Source organism: Larus michahellis, chromosome 3 (assembly GCF_964199755.1).
Source record: "Larus michahellis chromosome 3, bLarMic1.1, whole genome shotgun sequence".
Classification (NCBI taxonomy): Eukaryota; Metazoa; Chordata; class Aves; order Charadriiformes; family Laridae; genus Larus; species Larus michahellis.
Genome location: NC_133898.1, coordinates 38,576,216 through 38,600,314, shown reverse-complemented (window position 1 = coordinate 38,600,314; position 24,099 = coordinate 38,576,216). Strand labels below are relative to the sequence as shown.

Below are 24,099 nucleotides of genomic sequence, written 5' to 3'. Positions count from 1 at the left end.
ATTACAGGAATCATTCTTCAAGGAATGTAATAGAATGTATTACAGCATTTCTGCTGGAAGTGTAAGCAGTCCAAAATCAATCACCTTGATCTGAAAATTAAGTTGTCAGTTGTCAGTTCAGGTGGTTACAACAAACTTGCTTTAAAACTAGAGGCAGCGAATTTGTGAGTGAAAGTAGCTATATAACACAGAGCTCGGGAAACATATTTTAGAAAAACGCAGGTTGATTATTTGCAAATTATGCTATAAATTTATGGGCCTTATCTTAATTACTTGACTAGATGTGTATCACTACTAAATAAAGTTGTGTATGTTTTCAAAAGATACTGAGCTGCAAACTTCTAAGCCACAGAAATTATTTGTACAGAAAGCATAGCTTGATTTTATGGCAGAGGCTTAGTATTTTACAGCAAAAAGTAGTTCTGGTATCGCTTGCTGTGTAAAGCCAACACACAGAGGTCTGCAGTGGTCTTTAGTATTGTTGGAATTGCACAAGACATGCGAGGATATTCTAGGTGATCAGTAAAGGAATTTCACATCTGTCATGTTAGATCCAGCCCTAGTCAGCAATTAAAGCAAAATTAGTACAGTGCGCCAGCTCTTCAGCAGCTTTTCTGTAGAATGGTTTGCTATTTGTAGACCACATCCTAATGGACATGTCTGCAGCTCAGGCTCCACCTGTCCAGAACTCTTGGCAATCAATGGTGTGGCCAAGATAAGGGGCCCCGGAAAGTACGCCTGTCTTCAGCTTTCAGTAGCAGTGCCTTAGAGAGGTGTTGCTGATTTGTTTGTCTGCTTCTCAGATAGGAATCTCAAGGTTTTTTGTGTTCTTTGGCCAGAGTAGATGATTAATAGGATGGGAAGATGCCAAAACCTTCCAGTTCGATCAAACTGTATTAAAAAAATAACCGCTCAGTTGTGGTGCAATCTGATCAAACAGTTGTTAGCAGTATTTTTTGCCTCTGTGGACAGGAAAGATTTTCTTGGAGTTTTACTGGCCTAGGTTGTGTTGTAACAAGTTATCATTTCCCAGAATGTGGACAGACTTGAACAGTTATGTATTCGTGCTGCTCTTTGCAGTAACTACTAACCTCAGGCATGAGTGAAGGCAAAATGTGTTGGTTTGCAACATTTATTTGTGAGATGTTGGCAAGTATTGATGTTTGTTTGTTTCTTGATTTGAAGTGATGCACATTCACAAGCAGCCTCTATGGTGGTAAGGCTTTGAGTCAAGAAATGGGAGTCAAACTTTACCAGTTCAGCAGAGTGCTGCCTCCCTGTGCTGCGCGTGTGGAGTAAGGGCACAATGCGTTGTTGGACCGCTTCACAGACTGGTCTTTAATAAGCACATAACTTTCATTCCTAATTAGTTAGGAGCTTTACGATGTAACTTTATCCACATACGTGACTGTCCACTTCTCGCTATGATTGAAATCTAACTACTAAAGCATGTCTCTAGAAAAAAAGACTCAGATTTTAGTCTTCACGGTATACAATGTGCTGGGTGTCTCGGAGATGGTGCTGAATGTGACTTTAATGCAAACCAGATAAATGCCTTGTTAAATTTTTATTAGAAGATGGTGAAATGCCTCATCAAGATGTGATCAAAGTCGGTAAGATTGTAATGATAAAATGGTTTCTGGTTCTAACAAGTTCAATAGCAAGCTGCTTGCTACAGCTTAGCAACACAGAAAATCAACGTGTCTGAATAGTTGATAATGCAATTTGTCCCCAGCTACTTTGTGGCTTGTTTCTCATATGGTTAATGCATAAAACCACTTAAGAGTCTTCATTCTTTGCTTAGATTAGAGGAACAGACAGAAAGAATGGAAAATGAAGAGGCCATAGTAGTATAAGATACAAGTACAGTTGGCTCAGATGACGAATTCATTTGTATAGGAAAATAAAAGAAAGGTAAAGAAGAAGCAGAACTGTGAAAGAGTATAAAATGGGGAGGTAAACCAACAAACTAAGCATTTGAGTAATCTTAAGATTACTTGCCTAGAGGGGAAAAAACATGTAAATGAATGTTTAACTACATTGATTGAGAACAAACAGAAAAAACAGGGGCAGTGGGACAGGCAATTATAAATGTCTATTAAGCAGATGAAAGGAATCATTGACAGAAGCAGAGGTACTCTGGTTGATTATTAAAATAAGAGGAAAAAACTTAAGACAGCTCGTCAAAAAAATGTATGTCCAAAAAATGCATGTGAAGTCTTCATATTAATTTCCATACAGGTATCGGCGCACCACATTCCTTTTATGTGAACAGTGATCATGAGGGAAATTACTCATGGGAACAAAATTACAAATTTGAGAAGTCATTTGAAAAAAGTAGCTCAAAGGAAAGCTGATAAGGAAATAAGCCCATAGGGAACACATTTATCTTCCACTAGAACAATGTTAAAAACAAACTGGCATTATACCTCTTACGAGATATCCTACATCCTAAACCATCTCCTGACTTTAGTCTGGTGTGCTCTGAAGACAATTTGGTGCTTGCCAAATTATAAAAATATATTAAAATATTAACAATGGAAAGGACTTTGAAACATTAATGAGTAAACGCAGATTAAAGGAGATTCAACCATGATGAGAAAGCATTATAAACAAGTTGTAAAAATTTCTAATCTTGGCAGTGGCAGGAACAAAACTTGTCTTAAATATTTGGCAAACATACCTTCTAAACCATTTCAGAAACTTGTGTCATATTATGTGTATATATGCATGTACATATACACACACAAACACATAAGCATAGTTAATAAGCATAAAAAAGAGAGGTCTGGTATGTTACTATGCTTATATTTCCACATCCCTGTTTTTAATTTAGTTCTGTATAAATCTGTAATAACCTGGTGGAATTCTTTTCTTGGGATTACTTAAAAGTGTCTGTTGCTTTAGTTCTATTTTGGTCTTCTGCTGAGCAGAGGGGTAAGAGGAGGAAAAGAACAGACTGACATCAAGCACTGCGCATTTCTGTTAGCCATCAGAAACAAAATGTGTCCGTACAGAAGAGACCGTACCTTTTTACAGATGCTGTGGCAGCAAGTCTCACTGTGATTCAGTAATAAACCAGGTGGAAGAAAAACAGCTGCAGATTCTTAACTTATATAACAGAGCTGCTCGTTCATAAACACAGGAGATGAGGCACTTGTTTGGATTGTGCCAGAATAAATTTGGAATGATTTGATTTACTCAGTTAATTTAGAAATTATCTTCAAAAGGACAGGAAGAAAGAAACAAACTTGAATAGATAAGCAAAAAAACCAAAAAGCTCTGACAACTTTCATCTTTGTACAAAAGTAGTCCAATGTGTATTGAAACTAATGTTTCTCTTAAAACTCAGTAAAATACTAAATCATGGTTCCATTTCCATGGAACCTTTTTCTGTGGAGAAGAATTTGTAATGGCACTGGTCAGTTCACTTTCTAGATGGATGAGGTTTATCTGGTACCAACCAAAATGGCTTCAGGACATGATTATGTATTGGTGTAACAGATGTGCTTCCATCGATTAAAATTAAATATGTGCACTGCTTCCGGAGATTGAGTCAACCAGTTCAATAAGAAGCATTTATGGAAAATTAAATCTTATTAGTAAGTGGTTACATACTATAATTCTGGCAAGTCTTCCTGCCAGGCCTTAAGATGTACCATATTCAGATGTCTTCCGTTGACTGTTCTCTTAAGATAGTTGCTCCCAGAACAGTAGTTTTGCCTCAGCCATTCCAGTAATGCCTAACATCTTAGTCTACATTGTTGTGAGTATTTAAAAAAAAAAAAAAGAGAGAAAGAAAAACTATTAAAGTCTGAATTAAAACTCGAATACTAGAAATTGACCAGTTAAAAGCAGTTGACTAATTGGTGTACTATAGGTTCCAAGGACAGGACCCAGAAAAACGCTTTAGAAAAGCGGTCCACGGCTTTAAAAGTGTAAATGGACTTCATGGTCTGCTTATAATTAGAAATCATGAAATAGAGTTTGAAAAGGCTCTAGTATATTCCCCCAGCTTGTTCAACTGATGTGGCTTTCTTACAGCATGTGCTGAATTTGATTTCTTCCACCACATTACCTAAAGTTCTGCAACAGGTGACTCTCTTGATTTAGTAATGTATACTGAGCCTGTTAGTTACCTTCCTCTAGTCCCAATCAGTCCATGTAACTGAAATGGGTCAGTCGGTCTCTTAAGTCCTTGAGTTCTCCTTAAATAAAACAAGTTAGCATGTTCCTTTTAAAAACAAAATTTTTAAAAAAAAGATATTTTAGTTTGACACAACTGATGCGGTAATTCCTTCAGTATATAGCCTTCAGGTGGTTTTCGCATGGAAACTACAGTATGAGGAAAAAATTAGCATAAGCATTTTGTTGGCGTGCCACATTAGATCTTTTCCTTCATGCCTACCTGTACTGTGGTTACAGAAGAAAGAAGTATATGCGTAAAGTAAAAAATTATGCAATTTTTAATTGTCTTGTATGCACAAGAGACACATGGCCTAGTGAACTTGAACATAAAAATCCAGCTGACTACCTTATTTCTAATTCCATCTCTTTCAGTACCTTTAGGGAAGTAATTTGCTCAGTCTCTGAGTCATTTTTTTTTTCTTATCAGAAAAAATGAAGGGAATAGCCACCTGCCTGCCAGATGTTAAAGGAAACATTTTTGAAGGTTAAAGTGCTCTGCCCTTTCGAATCAAAATTCTTTCTTTACAGTGTTCTTATTTATCCAGAGTCTCACAGGCACACGTTATAGCTTCACCAGGACCGTGCGCTTAGAAAGCTTCTGCTGGTTGGCAGGAGGCTGCTGCAGTCTGTCCTCAAAAGGGAAGATACTGCCTAGAAAGCATCCCCCTCAAAATGAATCAAATGTATTTGTCCACATGTTAACAAATAGCTACACACATAAGTACTGATTTCAGTAATGTGCTTGATATTTGAAGTAAACACAGAAGGCCCAAAGCTATAATCATCTGACAAATCCTGAGGGAACGTTACCAGCTAGTTCAGCTGACCATGAAGTAAGGCTTAGGTAGGGAGGAATGATGCCCAGTGAATTTTGTTGGTGAAAGTCTGACTTCTTCGTAGGAAGGAGTGGGGAAAAGGATATTGAAGTGAATTGTCAAAATTTGCCTTGAAAAGTCATGACTCTTTCCAGGAACTAGAGGGGTTTTTTTCCCTACAAACTAACTAAATAAAATATTACCTAAATGAAAATGCCACCTACCATCTTAAATTCCATATCTAAGGTATAAGAAAGTGTTAAAGCTAGGTACAGGGACTCGAGGCTACCTGGTTCTCTGCTAGAGTTCTCCACGAGGTTGCCATGGGTCTTCTAAGGCAATGGCATAAAAATTACTGTTCATCAGTTTTCCCAAAAGTTAAAAGAATATTAGTCTGTGTCCGGGGCTTTTGATATTAAGTATTTCTGGCCTTGGAGGAAAGTTTCAAGAGCTGAGAAACTGTATTTGTGGACATTCTAATCACTGAGGTATAGTATTTTCTTCAGTGGGTTTTTAAAAGTAATACATTTATTTAACTGTATCTTTCTATGTATTGAAATGAAAAGGTTTACTTCCAGAGGCATTCACAGCCGTTAAATGTTCCTGAGTTGCTGAAAGTTGCTCAAGTCTGTGCAGAAGTGGTGTACAGGGCGTCCTGCCGTATTCTGAACAAGCAGGAGCAGGGAATGCTGTGGAAGTCTTTGCACCCAAAAAAAAAGGGGAAGGGTGGAAGTGTACATCACTCTAAGCATTTGTTTTCCTTTACGGTATACATAGAGCTTCTGAATGGAGTTCTATTTCCCTCTGGTTAGAAGAAGAATTACTATTGACATAAATAGCGAGAGGCTACGGGAATAGAAGACTTGCATGGAGCAGAATGTGTAATCTAAGAGACCCTGGACACAAGGTGTAAATAGGGGATAAAGACATAAAATAAATTTCATTTAGGTTTAAAAGAAATAGAGCTGCTTCTCTCCAGTGATTTGGCCAGCAAGCTTAGCCGTTGTCAGACTGTGGATCAATATGGTGCAACCTCTAGAAAGCTATTTAAACCCAAAGCATAAATAATATAATTCAGGAAATATACTGAAAGTCAAACCTGGAATCATATTCAGCATGTGTTGATTTGAACTCAAAAGACAGACAGGATCCAGGAGAACAATTAGAATTAATAGAACACATACAGTATGTTAGACCCTTTCATTATTCATTCCAGTTCTTATTAGTAGCCGTATCATTCCTGCATTTTCATTGGGCTAAACAAAATTATACACATACATTATTGAATCGCTCACTATTGCTTGCTATTTTAATTAAATTACTGTGTACACTTTGGCTTTTAATTAAATACTCAGCTTCTGGGAGAAGTGTATCCGCTCAGGTGGGCTTGGTGTAGAGAGAATTCTAGAAGTATTAATACTCCTCCAGCATTTTTGAAAATGTCAAACACTGCGCAGGGCCTTGCATTAATGCTTGGGTCACTCTGTCATCCACCTGCCCTTTCTTGGGAGACTTTTTTTTTTTTTTTTAAAGATTTCACACTTCTTTAAAATCTAAATGTTTGGAGTGGGAAACAAATACTTCCTCATATGCTACTATAGCCTATGGAAAATCTTACGTCATAGGAAGTACTACCATTTACTAGTGTTACCTATTATTATGGTTTACCCCTACTTTTTTAGGTGTCTACACTTGAACACTAGGATGCTTTTTTGCCGTAATTCTGCTTTTTTACTCCATATCCTGTTCTTTGTATTCATTCTTCCACATCCTACAGGATATAACTTTGTGAAACTAGGAATTATATGGGAGATACAGTGCTGTTTCAGTGTTCTCAGCCCTGCAAACATGGCAGTGAATGTTCCTTTTACAAGCGTAGCAGTGAATATTAATTCCTCCTGGATACATCACTGCAAGATCACACGATTATTCAAAAAAGCAAGCTCTCTTCACCTACCTATAGTCTAAACTTTTAATTTTGAACCTAGTCTGTCCTCTCCCTCAAGTTAGTCATGCGTTGGTGTTCACTGTCTGGCACCACTGTTGATGCTGCAAGTTGTTGGGAGCAAAATGGTTCCTTTGAAAATTCTCTTTTTAAATTAAACTTTAACTGTTTTGCCTTTGTGCTTCAGCAATTGTGCAAGTCTTTTGGAGAAAAATGTTTCTTTCGGTTATATTGAGAAAGTATGGGATAAATTAAAATGCTGATTTCTGGGAAGTTGCATCTATCACCTCAGATGAAGTGGGATTATACCCCAGTTCTATAGATGTTTCAGACCAGTGGTAACTCCCCATTTGTGCTAGCTGATACGTCACCTTGTAGTATCACAACTACTGCTTGTGCTTGGCTGCTGTGGATTGCAACTTAGACAAAAAATTGAGGACAGTGTATAAGGTTGGAAGGGGAGCATACAAGATGAAGTGTGTAGGCCAGTGACTTCTGAGGTATAAAGCAGTTTAGAAAAGAGCATTGCGTGCTGTATCCCTCAGAGTAATCACATACCTAAGTTGCTCCGTTAGACTGTCTCTGATAGATGTTGGCCTTAACTCATGAATGATGAATAGTGAGGCGAAGAAGTTGTGATACAAAAGTACTTATTTTTATGTGTATGTGTTCTGTAGAGCAAGAAAAATATTTGGTTCAAACCAAAAGATTTAACCACCGTTATTCTGTGGTATGTGGCGGAACTGAGATATAATCATGACTTTAGTAAGACCTGACCTGCAGTTTAATTATTACAAAGCAGGTATGCTGGTTTTATCACTTTGATTCATTGAGGATTCTTTGAAATTAAAAAATTATTTCCTGAAAACCTCAGTTCTGTTCCTGGAGATGCTCCCTACTTCTGTGGAGTTGGTATCCGCTAGAGCAAAGGCAGGACTTGAATCTAGGAGAATGCTGTTTCTTAATTTTTCCCACTCCAAGTACACTGTCTTCAAAGAACCAGGAGGAAACTGTTTGAGTTCTTTTTAGTTCCAAGGTCAAGGAGTAGAACAGTGTTTTACATAGAACTTCCTTAAGAATTGTTGATTAAAAAAACCCAAAATACTTAAAAATCAGCATGTGCTCTGTCCTCAAGTGATATAAATTCTCTGTTCAAAATTTGTGTCACATTTAATGTAGGAAAAAATAGTTTGACAGCTTTCTGTGCAAGTAAAGTAGTAAGATAAATAGGAAAGTGAATTTGAAATTAGCACAAATTGGGATAAAAGGTAGTTTGTTTGCAGTATCCACAGTGCAAAACCGCATCTCCTGTGTGTTCCCTAAAGCAGCTTCCCAGGTTTACGATCTTCAGGAAAATAGACAGAAGACACTTTGAAACACAGGTTATACGTGACTAAACTTGGAAATACAAAGTTTTTGCCTTGCAGTCTAAAGAATTCTTGCAGAATCTTTAACCATACCTGTCCAGTGGCTGTTACAGGATTAAGATGATGTATACAATTTCTTCCATTCATTTCCAGGGCAGTTTTTTTCACCAGTAGCTTTTTTTTGTCTCTAATGTGTGTCCATACGTATTGCTTTACCCTCTTTGTGGCAGACAGCAAAATAGAGCAAGAAAGGAAAAAAAAAAAATACTTTGTTCCCTTCTTTTCTCCAAACCATAAACCCAGTAGTACAAATGCAAAATGAATCTGCAGCATCGTGTAAGCATCCTCAGTCTCAGACATAAAATTTTATGTAGCATCACAGATATCATGGAGCTGCGTGCTTCTAGCATGAAACCTGAGATTATGACTGATTTAAGAGCAGGATGGAAGTCCCAAGTGCACATCCAGTCCTGGGGACAGATTGGCAGATTAAAAGAAACATTCGAAGGTGTTTTATACCGCCTCTTTTCTTTTCCTGTTTATCATTTTGGTAGTCAGGAGTAAGTATAGATGATCTATATAAAGAAGAAAATATTGAAAAGCAAATTTCAGTGACCATAGCAGATGGCTAGAAAAACAAGTTGATAAGCAAAGTACAGGTCTTCCTACTGTGTGTTTTCCTGAATCTTTTGCAGCTGTGCTGTTTGTGAACGAACATGGCAATATTTAAGATACTGTGCATTATTATTTAGAGACTTCTAACTTTGAGCACTTAGAGGATAACATTCCCCATCCAGTCTTCTTGGAGTGGAAATGATAGAAAGGACTGCCTCAAGCTATGTTTTGTGCAGTTTTAATAAATACATCTATTTGGTTAAAAAGCTTCCCCATAATGTGGCTTACTCCCCTTTCCCCATGGGAAGGAACGACAAGATTCCTAGTCAAGTTATTCTGAACTATTTAGCACTTAATCAAAGTGTGTGACATCTTGCAAAGCTGGGAAAGAGAAACAGGAGAATAGTTTAGCTCACTTATTTCCAAATGCTTGTTGTTTACCTTGTTGGGATTTGGTTTGGTTTTATAGAAAATGTCAGTGAAACTGAATGTTCCTTGAGTTGTGTAATGAAAGCTGACAATGCCAGTGCAGAGCATTCCCCACAGAAGAAAGAGAAGAGATAATTAGAGTATATGCAAGAATGGAGCTGTCTAGAAGGAGAGTAATACAAGATATCAGCAGACTAGAACATTTTTATACTGTAAAATAGCAGTGCATACAAGCTGCGCTGGAAATCTTGCTAGGCTGGGCTATAGCACGCTTTTACTTCTTCCATTGCTGGATGTTCTTTTCAAACAATCTCCAAAATACTAGGGGAAAGAGATGGATTGTACTGGAATCCAGAGAGCAAGTGTTTTGTGAGGTACTTGATGAACAAGTCTTTAGGATCTTGGCTTTGTGTCTTGGTAGTTATTTGTTCCACTCTTAGATTCATTTCGTACCTATTCCATGTCTTGAAGAGAGGAAAAAACAGATTTCCCTCTCGCACTTTTTAAAATAGCTTTATTGTTAGTATAATTTACAACACATGGACAGTTGGAAGGGATGGAGGAGATACATAATTATTGTTTTGGGGATTAATAGACGCTTTTGGGGAATGATGTCCAGTTACTCTGAACAGTGCTGCAGCTGCATGTATCACTGCATGAGCTAATCTTCTCTGATGGCTAATCTGCCTCTGTTTGCTCTGTTGTATGATATCCTGTAGGTATGTTCGCCTTTAAAAATAGATTAAAAATCTGTTCTTGCACAGAAGTCTGCATAAAGACTCACACATACCTTGCTAGATAATACACCTTTGGTAGAGAATTTTTGCAGCACCATTATCTCTTAGGGTTACAAGGTATTTTTAAGTTCTGTTTGAACCTCTTGCTGATTAGAATTTCAGATTAGCAAGGAAGGTAAAATTTCTTGTGAAGCACGTGAAGAAGCCAACGCATACAGCAGAGAATTCTGCACAGGAAGAAGTCTGTGCCATCATTAAGACCATTTTTGAATAGGCTTTGTATAGGGGGACCTATACAAACACAAGTTGTTCATTAAATAAAATCTGGAAATGGCTGCAAATTGTGGAAGTTTTCTACTTCTGCATTTTAACTTGGGAATGAAAATGGTAAATAGCTGTACTAGGGGACAGGTAAGATGATTTTGAAGTATCGGAAGCTCTGATTTTGTATGGTAATTGTGGCAGCAGGCAACTACTTTTTAGGTAATACACGTCAAGATGTTTCAAATGGGGGCACTTTTAAATGTTTTTAAGCCACTTTGTAAATGTGTAAGATGTATGAACTTTTAATAAGCTTTTTTGGCACTTATACCACTTTTCAAAATATGCTCACGTATTCTGAGTCTTCCCTTTGCAGCTTTCTGAATGCCTCGTCAATGAGATTAGGACCAGAATCTTGGAGCGGGAAAAGGAGCTTCCTTTCTATCATAATGCTATTCGTGTAACAGGGATCATTATATTTGTTATGTATCTTGTGTAACAGCGTGATGTTCTCCAGCAGTATATTAGAAGAGTCTGGGACTCCATGCCTGGCCAAGGACATCCACTAGAGTAGTCCCACCAGTGTGCTGTGCTTCCCTGTAGGTAGTTTGCAGTAATCCAATTATTGGGTGTTTGTGCCGTGTTCCAGAAAGTCTGACTGCTTTCTGTGGAGCTAACAAAAAGAAAAAAGAAATTTAACTAAATCAGGGACCCTCCAAAATTACAATTTGGCTTTTGTGTTCTGGATTATTATGCCATTTAGTTGAATTGATTCTGATGCTTCACGTACCATTTTGTTGGTATTTTAGCAGCTTACCGTTTTCAGAATTCAAGGACAGAAAGTTAAGAATTAAATGTAGGTTTTAGTTGAAATATTTGCTTATTGTCATTTCATACTCCCATCTAGGCAGTGCTCTTGCATATAACAATGAGGAAAACGCAGTCATTTTTCATCATCACCCACACACAGGGAACTGTAGGTCTGTGGTATTCTCTGGTCTCGAATATGGAAGATTATTTTGTTTTCTGTCCTCTCCAATTGCCTTTTCCCAGCAGATTCCTCAGGAATGATGAAAGCAACTTCACAGTTGCTTCTGTGCAATCTCAGACTTCCTTTGAATGATGTTTTTTTGCATGTAAAGGGCTCACCTGCATGGTACAAGTAAGGCAGAGATGGTACACTGCCTTACGACTTTAAACATCTATGCTCTGGTGATGAAATCAAAGTGAATTTTTGATGATATATTGTGAAGTAATTTCTGGTGTGCTTAGAGGAGTTCAAAAGTTTTGAGGCGCTACATAATGTTTTTCCAAGATGCTTGCATTAGAGGCCTGAGGAGTCGGTGCTTCATAGTTTACTTCTTATATCAGGAAAACAACAATTGTAATGCTGGGAGATGTATTATTACATTTACTAGACTGACATCTTCTGTGCTTGGAGTGGAAGTCTGGCATGTTTTTGGTTGATGACTAGGGTAAACTTAACTTTAGTTTGCAGATGGATTCCCTTTTCCAATGCTCTTTCCCCTAGCTGAAAGTTATTTATTTCGTCTTTTAGTTACAGTGCATTAAAAGAAGCATTTCTGCAGTAAAATCCTTTAGGGGAGACAATGTGTATTTTGTATCTCCCATAATGAACTTAACTGTAAATACACTGCAAGAGTTCAGTAATCTAACTTGCTTTATAACCAAAAAAGCAGAGTTCTTGGGAGGAAAAAAAATCACCTCTCAATCTGGATTGGTTTTAAGGATCAAAACAGATGTACATATATTGGCCTTCTGTCCCAGTGCATGTAAGTTAAGAATGGAACCATTATAAAAACTGATGGTCTCGATACGACATCAGGCACTTGTGCACACACAGACCACAGAATGGACACTCTTATTTCCAGACCAGTGAAGAAGCAAGGAGTGAATATAGCAGTAATAACTTAATTGAATATATCCACTCTGAACTAATGAAAAAATGCTCAGAACTACTGTTACTGAACCAAGTGCTTACTGTATAACAGTATTCAAGTCCTTTAAATTTTAAATAAAACCTAAAAAAATACAAGTTCCAGTGTTTAAAGCGACTTAGGCATTTGCAGCAATGGGACTGAAGATCTTAAGTCTCTTTTGGAAATGAGACTTCCAGAGATCTCTGTTGCTAATTAAACACAAATAAACCCTCTCCATAACAACAGCCAATATATATACAAAACTATCTTTAGTAATGTTCAAAATGTGCTTGGGTATTCTTTCATTAGGTATTATCAGTTCTAATTAGCAGTATGTATTTAAATAGATATATGAATAACAGGTTTTGATCATTTAGTTGCTGAAATTAGAAACACTTTTCCCATAGTCTGGGAGAATTAAAATCACCTGCTATTCTTTGTTGACAGTTATTGAAATTCTGTTCAAGAATGCATAAGGAAATACTTGACAAACAGAAAAAATAAATAATATGTTTCATCTGGAATAAAAATAGTATACAGTACAGCTTTTCCTACGTGAATACAGGTGCTCTAAAAAGAACTAAAAGGTGTTCAAAAAAGAAATAAAGATACCACAAAGCACAGAATAGATTGTATTGGAGGGGTGGCAAAGTAGAAAGGAATGTCACTGCTCTACAAAAGGCAGGAGGCTTTGTAGAAGGTGAGGATGTGGTAATTGAACGATCATGCTCAAAAGTGATAAATCATGTTGTATAAATCTAATAGGAAAATACATGCAGAATTGTCAAAAGGGTCTTACTGAAGCTGCACAGAAGATTGTATACATGTTCAAGATGTCTTTTAGATAAAATTAAATAGCATTTCTACATATGGCTCTTAACCATGTGGAGAGAATCCGTAAAACCATCAGGATTTAAAACCATTTTTTACCTACAAGGGACTGAAACGACTTCAACACAATCCATATCTGCAGGGTTTCTTGCATCTGCTTCTTACGCATCCATTGCAGATACGATGACGAACTTGATTTTTGAGCTCATCTAGTCAGGTATTTATGTGTTCTTGTGTCTGCAGTGGCCGTTGGTTCAGTAATTTGAAGTCTTATTTCAATAAATAAGGGAAGCCTTCAGTCCATGCTTTCTGTAAGAGAGAATTGAGTGAAATGCCTGTTCAGTACTGAAACTATAGTCCAAGGATGTTTTCATTTTAACAATCAGACCTTGAATTTTTGGCACCTCAAGAAAGATATTTGTCACACTTGAGTGTGGTATGACCCAGACTGAGATTGAAGTGGAGGCAATGACTGCAAGGGGCAAGATATATATCAGTTCAATCTGCATCTTTCCATCCATATTTCTGAATCACATACACCAATGCAGTCTTTTTTGCTTTGGATTTCAAAGCCAGCCACAGATAATAGACATGTCATTTCATAGCTGGTGCTATTGAAACAAAGAGCAAAGATAAATCAATTTTTCTTTTTTTTTTCTTTTTTTTTTTTAATAATTCCATGTGTGATACTCTTCCCCTTTCTGTTTTCTTAACAATCACACAAACATAAACGTAGCCTCTTGTTCTCTCCTACAATTGCTGTTTTATAGTCCAGGAAATAGTTTACACACATATTTTTATATATATGTGTGCATGTATATATCTGCACAAACACACATTCTCAATCATTCACTCACTTTTCCATCTCTCACATATCACTGTTTTGTGGTTTTAATATCTTTTGAGCATTCAAGGAGCAGCAGTAACATAAAGCATTCAGTGAGAGGCAGAGTGATGCTCTTGGCACCATCATGCAGGAAAAATATTGCAGCATAGGCAATTACCAGACTTCGTTTCATATACAGTGGACTACGCGAACCCTGTAACCGTGTGACTCTTTTCCCTATCATCTTAATACTATTTATCACTATGTAACATTCATTTTAGAGGTAGGAAATTTGAGGCAATTTCTTTACTGTTATAAAGCGTTAGGGCCAAATAAGAAAAAAAGCTGATTTTCTTTGTAGACTAAAAAGAGGTGGCTACTGAAGATGCCCTCCTCACCCACAGGAAGAAGTATTGCCATGTTTCTGAATCACATGCTCCCTGGAAAACTGAACAACGTTGACTAGCTTTAGACAGAGAGACAATAACCTACATCTTTTCAGCTACAGAGCAAGATGATGTGGCATAACATGTCCCTGTGTCAAATGCCTGTTCACCCCCTGTGGTTAGTGTCAGACCAGTTCATGAAGAGAAGCTTCTGAAAACTGGAACAGTGGTGGAGTGGTGAACTCTCCTGCAGTCACTGCCAAGGCGGGGTGCTGGCAGTACGGAGGAAGTAAGGTGCTTAGATTTAACAGTTCTGACCTGAATGCCTGCTTGGGAGCTAAACCTGAAGCACCGTAGGCATGAATTTCAGAGATGACAACCAGCTCCACATAAAGCAGAAAAGAGTTCAGTGAAGGTGATCAGGTTGGGTTTTTGGGTTTTTTGGTTTGTTTTTTTTTGTTGTTGTTTTTTTTTAAAAAAAAAACCCCATCATCTTTGTTTACTATCTGGGCACACCTAGTTTAGATGATTTTGGGGGCTTCCGCTCTAAGATGACAGGATGGCAAAAAAACCCCACAAACCTAATATGACTTGAGCTTTTGATACTGTATTGATAAATACTCACGGAAGTGCAGTAAATAATCAGATATTTGTTAATACCCTGTAAGGAAGATAAGTAAAAACTTAAAGCTGGCATTAATTTTTGAGAACTGAGTAATCCCCCAATAGGGAGATTATAGAGGGATTCACTTCTGATTTGGGTAAGATTCTGCCACTTTTACCACAAGTCCCTAACTGTATTTTTTTTTCTCCCTTTCCACGGTAGGTTACGTGTTCTGTATGTTACATCGCCTGCCTGAACAACATGACTGCACATTTGACCACATGGGACGTGGGCGTGAGGAAGCCATTATGAAAATGGTGAAACTGGATCGGAAAGTAGGGAGATCTTGCCAACGCATTGGCGAAGGATGTTCCTGAGTGCAAGACTGCAACCAAATGCTGTTCTCTTAGTTCACTAATGTTAGCCTTATTTAGGACAAAGTCAGCCAGACACCTTGTACTAGGCAAGTTTCAGACTACAGCCAATCAGTTTCCTTTCTTTAGCCAACCGTCCTGGTACTGTAGTTTAGGGGTTGATGGTGGTTGAAATTGATTTCTGGCTGGTTACTAAGGTGCCTGCTAGCCACCGTATAAAAATAAAACATGAAGAAATATTATTTTTGAGCATGGCTAGTGGATTTAAACAAAACAAGAAAAATCCAAAGGCTTCTGTTATTGCTGGAGTCACTCTAAAAGCCTTACGCTGGAAACATTCCAGCTGCAGAGTTTAAAACAAATAGTCGTATAGAAGCTGGTGTAAAAGTTTGCTATGCACATGGCTTTCAGACAAACTGTTTAATGTGCAGCCTTTCACCTCTTCACTGCTAGTGAATCCTGAGGAGGTGAAATACTACTAAGAGCAGCAACTGCAGCTGCTTAAGCCCAGAAGACCTGACTGGTCACTCGTGCCTTCATCGCGTGTGGCTTTTGAGTTAGGCAGTGTCACCAGCATCAGGGATTCTGTTGGGGTAGGAACATCTTTCTGGTTCTTCCCAGGAAGCCAAAAAGAAAGGGGGACAGAGATTCTTATGAAAAATTTTTATATCTATCTTACTATAAAGAACCTATCAGGGTTTTTTGTTGTTTTTTTTTCTTTCTTCTCAGTTAAATTATGATCTCACTTTAAAGCCAACTCCATCCCAGAGCAGTAAATGGTGCATACTTTTTACATGGCATCCACAGAGATTCTACGAGTTGTGTGAACAGGTTCCACGTACCTTGAGCAGTGCAGCCATTCCCACCGGCCGAAACCTGATTGGCTCTTGTTTGCCTTTTGCTAAGTGCAGGTATCTGATAATTGATCAAATAAGGCTAATTCACAGCACAGTAGCCATGGCTGGATTCTACAGACTGACTTTCTGTAGCTAGACTTATATATTGGGGAAAAAAAAAAGGACATTTTGTAGCAAACGGAATTCAGTAACAGTATTGGGGAACAACCGGTAAAACACCCTTTATCAGATTGAGTTTGTGTTCCTCGCTTCCAGAGTGTCAATGAGATAATCAAACGGGCTACATCAGCCCTCTTTCTATGCAGCTGAACGCTCTCATGAAAATCTCTGCCCGCATCTATTGCAAAGCAAGTATAGCAAGTGAATGTGAAAAGCATTACATGAGTAGAATGTTTTGGATCTGTTTAGACCTATGGTTCTGTATTACAGTATGTCACGTTGAGCTGAGCTGAACTGAATTGCACCAGTCTTGTCAGTTTGGAAACATAAAAAAGCAAACAGAATAATCAGCACGTCTCCTGCTGCACACAGGGTTTACGCAGGTAAAAAGGATTAGTACCAATGTGGCCCAGTTTAATCCTGAGTGAATTTAGCTTCTCAGTCTATTTGTAAGGCATTAACAATCAGGTAAATTTGTAAGAAAACCTGAGGGAGGGAAGATTTTGTCTCCTTTTCAAATACTGGGCAGATATAAAACATCAGAGGGGTGAAGTAATGTGTCACTTGAAAAACGCCAGCGTTTGGGGAGTAAGTTTGTATGAGTCATCCTGCATTCTACTTGTTACAGGTAACTAACTCCTTATAGGCCAAATTATATTGTTACTTTGGTAGCCAGCTAGGAGCATTTAGCAAGGAGACAACTAATTTTTTAAAAAAAAAAGACGACATATATGTCTCTACACACACACACGCAGCATCTGACTGTATTAGCATTAATTAACCATGAAGCAAATCAGAAGTGTCCCGTCATTATAAAATGCAAGCTATCCGAAAGGCAAGCTGTTTTTTTTTTATTATTGTGGTTATTCAAGAATATGAAACCAGCAGCAAAATCTTCTGTAATGTGCTACATTTTCAGGAAATGGTCCTGGTGAGAGGGACTGTCCAAGGATATTATTTACATTTGCCGTGAGGAGTTTAAAAAAAACACGGATTTTGGCGGCTGCTGTGATATGCACTTTCTTTTCCTACAGAGTAGCTTTTGATGGGCATTCTGATTGATACACAAGACTTTTCTGCATTAATACTGAAGATGCTATTTTGTTCCTCCTTAATATTCTCTTTAATCTCATTACAAGTGCACAGACGGTTTCAAGGCGGCTCTTGAGAGAACACTACTTAAAGTTCATGTGAATTATGGACAATGTTCACTTTAAACAAAAAAGTTGGGGAGGGGGTTGTTCCTTTGCAGTATCTGTTCTGTGAAGTTTGTTAAACGTAAAGAAAGCTTAAGTTCTTGTATCTTAAAAGAAGATCTTATTTAACCCTTTTGTGTTCTAGATTTACTTACACATGTAGCCTAGAGCTCAGTTTTAGTTTAACATTGTGAAAATATTAAAAGAATCTTGTAACTTTATTCTTTTTCCTCCTGCTAAAAAAAAATTAAACCAATCAGATTAAAGTTTGAATTCCTTTCTGCCTATTCCAACAAGTCTTGCTATTTTGCACCATTTCTACTGCAAGTTCATATAAGAAATATGAATGGGAAAAATGCCAACATTAGTCAGTAACTTCAAGTTGAATTTACAATAGGTGAAATGTGGGACTATTTTCCGCCAGTTTGGAAGGGGAGGATAATATTTCTGCTGGGTTCAAGTTTATTTTGTAAGCAAATCTGGCTAAATCTAGTATAGCCTGAGTATTGGTCAATTTAATTTTGAGGTTAGATATAGTAATCAAATGAACAAGTTGTTCATACTCTTAAGTCAAATGCACACTGTGCACTATATCATTGGCATCAAAGTTTTAAAAAATCTTAAATGTTCTTTCATGCATTTTGTCAACTTCTGCACCTAGAGTAGCTGTATTCCAAGTCATGATGGGCTGTGTTCATAATGGATAAGTAGAGGAATAACTATTGTTTCTTAATCATTTAGATGGTAGAAACATAAGGCTAATTAAAAAACAATGAACTGTATTAGAGGGAGAGAGAATATCAAGGTAATTATTTAAAAACAATTTTGAAATTTGTTTGGAATTGAAATTGTGCCTGATTCATGGGACATGTATACCCATTTTTTTTCTTCAAATTCATATGGTACTTTCAATTATAAAACTCTGCGTGATTCTTGAACAAGATGGCTGTCTTATAGTAAAGGTAAGTTACATAAAACAGCTCTGCCTTTTCATCAAGTTTCAAACCTATAGCTGGGTGCCAAGGCTTCAAGGAAAAATAGGAATTGCCCATGACGGCTGCTATGGCAGAGCCTGTCCTTAATTGCACTGGTTTCTGTTTTGAAGCAGTTTAGTGTCTTGAATGAGAAGCAATGTAACTGTAAAACGAGGTACCTGAGAACGAGTCCTGGTGCAATTATAGCGGTCCAAAAGGTAATGTTTACTGCTTTTATCTACTCCATGGAAGGTGACAAATACATTCAAAACTTGAATTTTGCGTGACTTTCTTGTTTTGGACAAACTGTAATCCCCTGGCCTCTTGAACACAATGTCCTGTTTATATTTAATTTCTCATTACTCATTGTGGTGTTCAGTTCATTCTACAATTGTAGCAGTTCCTTCTGTGACTGTGCTACAATTTAGATATAAATCTCTAAGGGATAAAAGCACTTTTTTTTGATCTTACAATGACCATTTCAGTACAAAGACTCAACAGGGAAGAAAACTGATACTAATGGTGTCATAAAAATGCAGGTCTTAAAATAGACTCCAAGAAATGCATCAGTGGAATAACTGACAGCACCTATGCTTACAGCTGAAGCATACACAGCTAAGTGCCCAAACAAATGAATTAACATTCTCTTTGTTGTAGTGTAGTTACTGAAATTGTCAGTCATCAGTGGAACAGTGAAGAGAAGGTCTAATCAAAGTAATCCCTTAATGTCACGATGAGATTGTAGCCAATTCACGCTGGAGATAATTTTGTATGCTCCTGGGAACTTTTATACCTACACAACAAATGGAAACATTTAAGACAACGCTGCTTAAAATGAACTGTATTAATTGGCACCAGATCTTAATTTCCTCATTCAAATACCTGATTAGAAGTCTGCACACAGGACAAAAATAAATAGAAGCAGATTCAACTCAAAAGCTGCTGTGGCAGGAGCTGCTGTGTAAGAATACAGTTCTAGTGTAACCGATTCACAATCTTACGCTTAGCTGAGACTGTGTCTGTGCACACTTTGCTACAGAAAGGACCACACTGGAAAAACTCTTCAAAATACTTTTACATGGCGAATACGTTTTACATGGCGAACCTGTGCAATAGTGGGCTGTATCTCTCACTATTAGCAGCTCTTCCAGAAGAACATGCGTTAATGCTGCTGGGAAGAGCCACTCTTAAATGACAGTTCTCGAAGACATCAGTGAGAAGGACATACTTTTCTTTCTCTTCCTGGTCTTCATTCTTTTTTCCTTTTTGTTGAGGCAGTCAGCATGCGCAGCTGGACATTTGAAAGTAGTTCTGCTCTTTTTGGCTTTTCAGTACTCACCACAGGAAAAAAAGCATCAACTTTTTTTTTTTTTTTCTTGCAAGCCCCTGCACATTAGTTCAAGCAGATTAAAATATGGACGTTGGTCTATAGAATTGATAACCTCCTTCTGTATTTTACTACAGTGATAGGTTATTTCTTCAATTAACTGAATGTGGACGTGATTTACTTGTTCTGGATGTTGGGCTATGGGTGTTTTGAACTTCAGTTCCATGATACTGTTCACATACACCTTCCTGTGAACTCTGCATGCCCCATCTTCCAATCTGAAGTTGAGTCGGGAGGAAAGAAGGCCTGAAAGCAGGAGGCAGAGGATGCAAAATGACAAGTGCTTAGAGATCACATCCACCTTCCCCTTCAAGTCAGCTCAGAGCATAAAATGGTGAAGAGGCAAAGAATTACTTGCCAAATAGCACCAACTTTCTTGACTTGGTACTACAGAAAACTGTTTTGCTTTATCTTTGTGAATATACCTGTGTAGAGTTTGTCTGAGTCAATTCTGCAACATATGTTATATGCAAAGAAATGAAACAGGACTGTCAGAAAACATTTTTGATGGATTATTTAGTAATAACTACATATTTTGCTACAGGACCTTCCTATTTTGCAGTATGCTGCTATTTTCTGTGGAAGAAAAACAAGCAGAACTTTTTAAGACTAACTGTAAAGTATTTCAAATTCAATACATGCATCTGAAGCATTAGGAAGAGATTACTGAAATTATATATAGTTTTTAAAGATGATGACTGCATCCTCTAACAAAAGGGTTTTGTTCTTCTAGTGGCGTTAATGGCGATGGTTTAACCATAAGCAGAATGTTCCTTTCTGCTAGGTTTGTGCAAAGCTAGTTAGGTGCAGTGACTGTGTAAGTGATGAGAATAAAATTATAGAGACCTACTCTTGTCTGTCGGCTCTCCCTTCACGCAAAAGGACAGGAGATGGTACCCACTATTTCCTCATTGCGTAGGCCTGTTTGTTCTTTTGTGAGTTGCAGAAGACACTTTCCTGCCCTGTACCAAATGTGCTCGGGGGGATAGGAAACCACATTCTAACTAGAGTTCTAAAGGCTTCAGGGTTTTTAAAGGAGGAAAAAAAAATAAAAAAAGTTGACATCTCTGAAAGCAAAGTTTTGAAGTCATCCTCTGTATCAGAGATGCAACACCAGAAGGAGCTCTCTTTAAGGTTCTCAGCACATTCGAAAATGTTGGGGTGTTTTTCTCCTCTTAAACTGTTCAGGATCTCTTTGAGGCAAAGTAGCAATCCCTAATGCCATGCCTGTTTGGTGTTTGGGTTTTTTTGTATCATCTTTTGAAAGGAAGGCCTGCATGATCAGCACTTCTGCATTAAGAAACCTAAATGAAAGGTTCACTATTAACTCCTGAAATGCTCTGTATCATCTCTCTAGTTTTCAAAGAAGCAAATAAATGTAAGCCTCAGAGGAGGGAGAAGAGACTCTGAGCCCTCTACTTGAGAAATTCAGAGTTCATTCTTCTTTCTCGCAATAGTTTGTCTTTTTTTTTTTTTTTCTTCTTCTGCAGAATTGAAAGTATACTACATTTGCTTTAGATTCCTGAAAGCTTTAACTGGACCAGTTTATGGAGACATCTTTTAACATACTACATTTAGCAGCAGCATGAGGAAGATTATGAGCTCCGACAATGTTAAAATTTCAGTTAAACACTGATGGCTAGTACAACTGTTTTTGTCTGCACTAGAGTTTTAAAAAGAGGGCTAGCAAAAAATGTTTTAACTGATCCACCTGTATCACCTTTGCATGAATCCTGCCCCTTTGGATAGTCTGTCACATGCACAGCAGCCAGAGGCATTACCTTTATGCTGTCTGCATGCAGCCATCCCCCTTCGTTACCCCCCATGTTTATATAGATTAAAATACTCTTCATCAGGTAAGCAGCAGTTACAAATTCTACAGCTATCTTCAAGTCACACTGCACACCCAGTGTTTTCTCTTTCTGTTTTTGAGTGTTTGGTCTCAGGTCTTGTCAAAAATAATAGTTCCAAATGGATCTTTCCATATATGGACACATACATACACACAAATCTCCTGGGACATCACATGGCTGAAGCAGAACTACACTTCTCAGCTAAAAACAGCTTTCACTTTCTGCACACCCACACACATATAATCAGTCCTTGTCTGGCTTGTCTTCTGGGGAAGTATAGCCTGTCATAATATCTCAATTTGCCTATTTAATACTAGCTGTAGTTTAATCGTTATCAACACAGTTACTCCTGGGGAGATACCGATTGGACAGAAGAAAATTTTTCAGAACGAGAACCATCAGCCATTTGAATAATCTCCCCAGGGAAGTGGTGAATTCCCTACCATCTGACACTTTTAAGATTCAGATGGACAGGGTGCTGGGCCACCTTGCCTGGACCACGCTTGTGTCAAGAAAGGTTGGACGACACGATCCTTGTGGTCCCTTCCAACCTGGTATTCTATGAATTACCACAGACTTAGTCTCGGATGCACCATTATGCTCATTTCCAATGCCATTAATAATACTTCCCCCCTAACAGCTGAGAAGTTTGAGTAAATGCTAACAACTAGGTCACAGATATTTGTGTCTCATGCTGTTCCTAGGGGCATGGGACTCTGTGAAAGGGTGGATGAAGGGTGTGTGTGTGTAGGTGTAGGATCAGCTAGGTGCTGCTAACCATATTACAGCTTAATAGCAATACTTTGAGGCAGCAACTCCTGCTGAATTAGTGAGAGCAGGGAAATACGTGCTATTTGAAACTTACCCAATACCTCTGTCAGCCTCTGTTCTATCCCTCGTGCAGGCCTTCATTTCTCTACTCCCTGACTTCACTGCTGTAATTTCCATAGGCTTTCTCAGTCACCCCTTTTGCAGAATCTCCCTCATCAACTACAATACCCCCCCACGCCAGTGCCGTGCTCAAAGACAGAGTCTATGCGAAGACAACGTAACAGTAGAGATAAGCACATAAGGCACTGAGGTTTGTATTGCCAGTAGCTGTTTCCTTCTGTAATGAAAACATTATTTTTAAGTGTTAAATGACTGCTGCTGTTTAGTATATGAAATTCCTAGAGCTGTCTTAATGCACTGTAGCAAATACCATTAAGGCTGAGTTGTACTTCCAATTTGAACTCCTTCTTCATTGCTCTTAACTTTCTCTGTGGCCTTTCTCAATACAAGGAACCTTAAGGCTAGCTTGATACTACAGCCACTAGAGATATGAAAGCAGCGTTTAATAGTACCTTTACAGGTACCGAAACCCCATCCAGACCAAGAATAAAAAATGTTGTCTTTGTTCTGCCTTTAAATCTTTCTTTCTATTGTTAACCCAATGCTGTTATTCTGTGGATAAAATAGAAAGTTATCGCTCATTTGCCAAGTAATGCTAAATGTTTACCAATCACACAAATTATTTAAAATTATTAGCATGTGGTTGATACTATGGGTTGGTTTGTTTTCTTTACGTCAAGCTTCACGACGACAATTCTCAACCATCGCAACTACTGCAACAGACAGCTTTGACTGACGTAGAAGCCATGGGTCAAGTACACCCAAGTCAAACTCCTTACATAAATCAGAACCAGTTCCTCGCCTTTGTTGTTCTCAGTCTGGATAATAAAGGGAAAGCCAGTTATGCTGCCTCAGCTGCAGGCATGTGCAAGTTGTCCACTGGCTCTGCACTGTTATCCCAAGCCCTGAAAGATCTCAGGATTCACAGATCCTATCATCCATGAGTCCCTGAGGGCAATTCAGTTGTACATTGTACCGGCTTTTTCTAATCACGTTTGTTGTGTGAGACAATAAAATTGTTTATAAAGAGATATAATGTATTAAACAAGACAGTGATGATCTGTGATTGAATTGTGATTTCTGTGGTGGCTTTCTTTTATCAGCCTTTGGCTGATAGCAGAAAGGTAGGGAAGGAAATTCAGCAGCCTATGGAACTTAAATCCGCAGGAACTGAAACAAGTGTTAGGCCCTATGCAACTTGCATACATCCAACAAGGCAGAAAGATTCATGCAGTCTTTAACCATTTGTTTCACACCAGCCCTCATTTAGTCACTTAATGTCACCATGGATCAGTTTTCCTTAGCCAACATTCAGCACCCTTCTAGACTAACGGCAAGGAGGATCAATTATTTTGAGAGCAGTCTGACGATAAAACCTATCAGATAGAGCTAAATATCTACCATACGGATTACACGGTTTTGTGTAAAATGCACCAAAATAGAATTCTGAGATGTGTTTTGAAT

The 24,099-nt window shown here is 38.0% G+C and overlaps 1 protein-coding gene across 3 annotated transcripts in view; it reads left to right on the top strand.

Moving 5' to 3' along the window:
* Positions 1 to 23,694, top strand: part of ZFAND3 (zinc finger AN1-type containing 3) — a 150,042-nt gene extending 126,348 nt beyond the window's left edge. For all 3 annotated transcript variants that reach the window (XM_074579724.1, XM_074579725.1, XM_074579727.1), the window contains one exon: positions 15,167 to 23,694. In XM_074579724.1, coding sequence (XP_074435825.1) covers positions 15,167 to 15,321 — 155 coding nt within the window. In that variant the 3' untranslated portion in view covers positions 15,322 to 23,694. The remainder of the gene's footprint in view (positions 1 to 15,166) is intronic.
* Positions 23,695 to 24,099: the final 405 nt, after the last annotated feature.